We start from the raw sequence: 1,638 nt of genomic DNA, 5'->3' as shown, positions 1-1,638 counted from the left end.
CGGGTGAAGCTGCCAGTACGCATGAAGTGATTGCTCACTCCATGACGCATGGCCACCTCGAACACCTTCCCCTGATCCTTTTTGGCGAGCAATGTGCTCGTATAATACGACGCGATAGCCAGGCGTAGTGCATGGATGACCTGAGCCCGCACTTCTGGTGGGATCTTCACCAGGTTACCCCCCGTGCTCCGACACTCCAGAAGAAGCTCCCGCGTCTCTTCCGCCCACATCCAGCGGATCTGCAATCTGGAGGACTGCCGTCTACACGCGTTTCGCGCATCAGACCAAAGGGAGCGCTCTCCACCGTCGCGGAACTTTCTCTCGACCGAGCCCGAGAGAAACGAAGCGATGTCCTGCTCCGTTGGTACTGAACCAATTCGCCGCTTAACCACTCCCTTCAGCGACGGCCACGCCAAGTCTCTGACTCCAGCGTCGCCAGCCGTGAGAACACGGAAGACGTGCGCTATCGTCAGGACGTCGGCGAGGTCAGCGAGCGGAAGCAGGCCACATCCCCCCTTGTTAGGAGGGAGGTAGACTACCTCCGCGCTGGCGCGCTGAGGGAGGTTGAGCCACGACTTAGCCAGCCTCCTTATCTGCTTGTCCGCGACTTTCACGAGGCCCTTTTCTACTTTGGCACTTCGCAACAAGAAGTCGAGACGTGGCAGGATGTAAGTAGCCACCATCTCGACTCGCTGCCACGAAGCTAGGAACGAGCGCTCGACGCGCTGCAAATCCTCCATCATGCCCTGAATCGTAGAATAAGGGTTCTGATCAACGGAAAACCCCGTCGGAATGCCGAGGTGCCTATATCCTTCTCCTTCTGCCAGGCATTGCATCATTTCTCCCTGGATCTCGAAGCGGGTCGGGAGGACGCGATCCAATCGCCCCGCTCGGATGTGCAAACTTGCACACTTCGCGGGGTTGAATCGCAGGCCTACCGACCGCGCCTCGGTTTCCACGACGGTGAGAAGTCGTCGCATCCCCTCTGGAGTCTCGGCCACTAGTGCGATATCATCCGCGTACGCTAGTGCGGACCACCGCTGCCCTAAAATGGAGTACCCCGCGTTTTCAGCGGTGGCCGCGCGCAGCACGGAATCAATCGCAAAATCAAATACAATGGGGCTTAAGGGGCATCCCTGTTTAACTCCAGAGCGGATGGGGATTGGTGCCGTCTACCCGTCGGACGTGCGCACACATGTTGTGCATCCTGCGTACATGGACCCCCACAAATTTGTGAGGGATCCAGGCACGCCGGACCAAGCTAATGCTCCCCTGATTGTTGCGTGCGGGACCGACCCGAACGCATTGGATAGATCCAGCCACGCCACGACCAATTCTTTTGAGATCGTCTCGCGTCTGTCAGGATTTCCTGCAGGACGAAGTTGTGCTCGTAGCACCCCTCGTCTTGCAGGAAACCCTTCTGTACCGGGCGAAGCTTATGATAAAATATCGTCCAATCCGTCAGACGATCGGCTACGACCGCGGCAAAGAGCTTGGGCGTAGTATCGCCTATAGCGAGAGGGCGCCAATTATCTAAATCATTCTGATCGCCTTTTTTGTATACCAACACGGTGTTGGAGTTTTTCCAGGACGCGGGAACAACCTCTAGGCGCAGGCAGATGTTAAAAAGCGCCGTGA

General features: G+C 57.2%; 1 protein-coding gene across 1 annotated transcript in view; it reads right to left on the bottom strand.

The window, feature by feature from the left end:
* The window catches only part of LOC109862109, a 1,994-nt gene extending 1,155 nt beyond the window's left edge, over positions 1-839 (bottom strand). The window contains exon 1 of the mRNA XM_020442028.1: positions 20-839. Coding sequence (XP_020297617.1) covers positions 20-839 — 820 coding nt within the window. The remainder of the gene's footprint in view (positions 1-19) is intronic.
* Between the last annotated feature and the right edge of the window lie 799 nt (positions 840-1,638).

Source organism: Pseudomyrmex gracilis, unplaced genomic scaffold, assembly GCF_002006095.1.
Source record: "Pseudomyrmex gracilis isolate BER0280 unplaced genomic scaffold, ASM200609v1 scaffold_1380, whole genome shotgun sequence".
Lineage (NCBI taxonomy): Eukaryota > Metazoa > Arthropoda > Insecta > Hymenoptera > Formicidae > Pseudomyrmex > Pseudomyrmex gracilis.
Note: the sequence above shows the minus strand (reverse complement) of the source record. Positions and strands in the feature narration are given on the sequence as shown.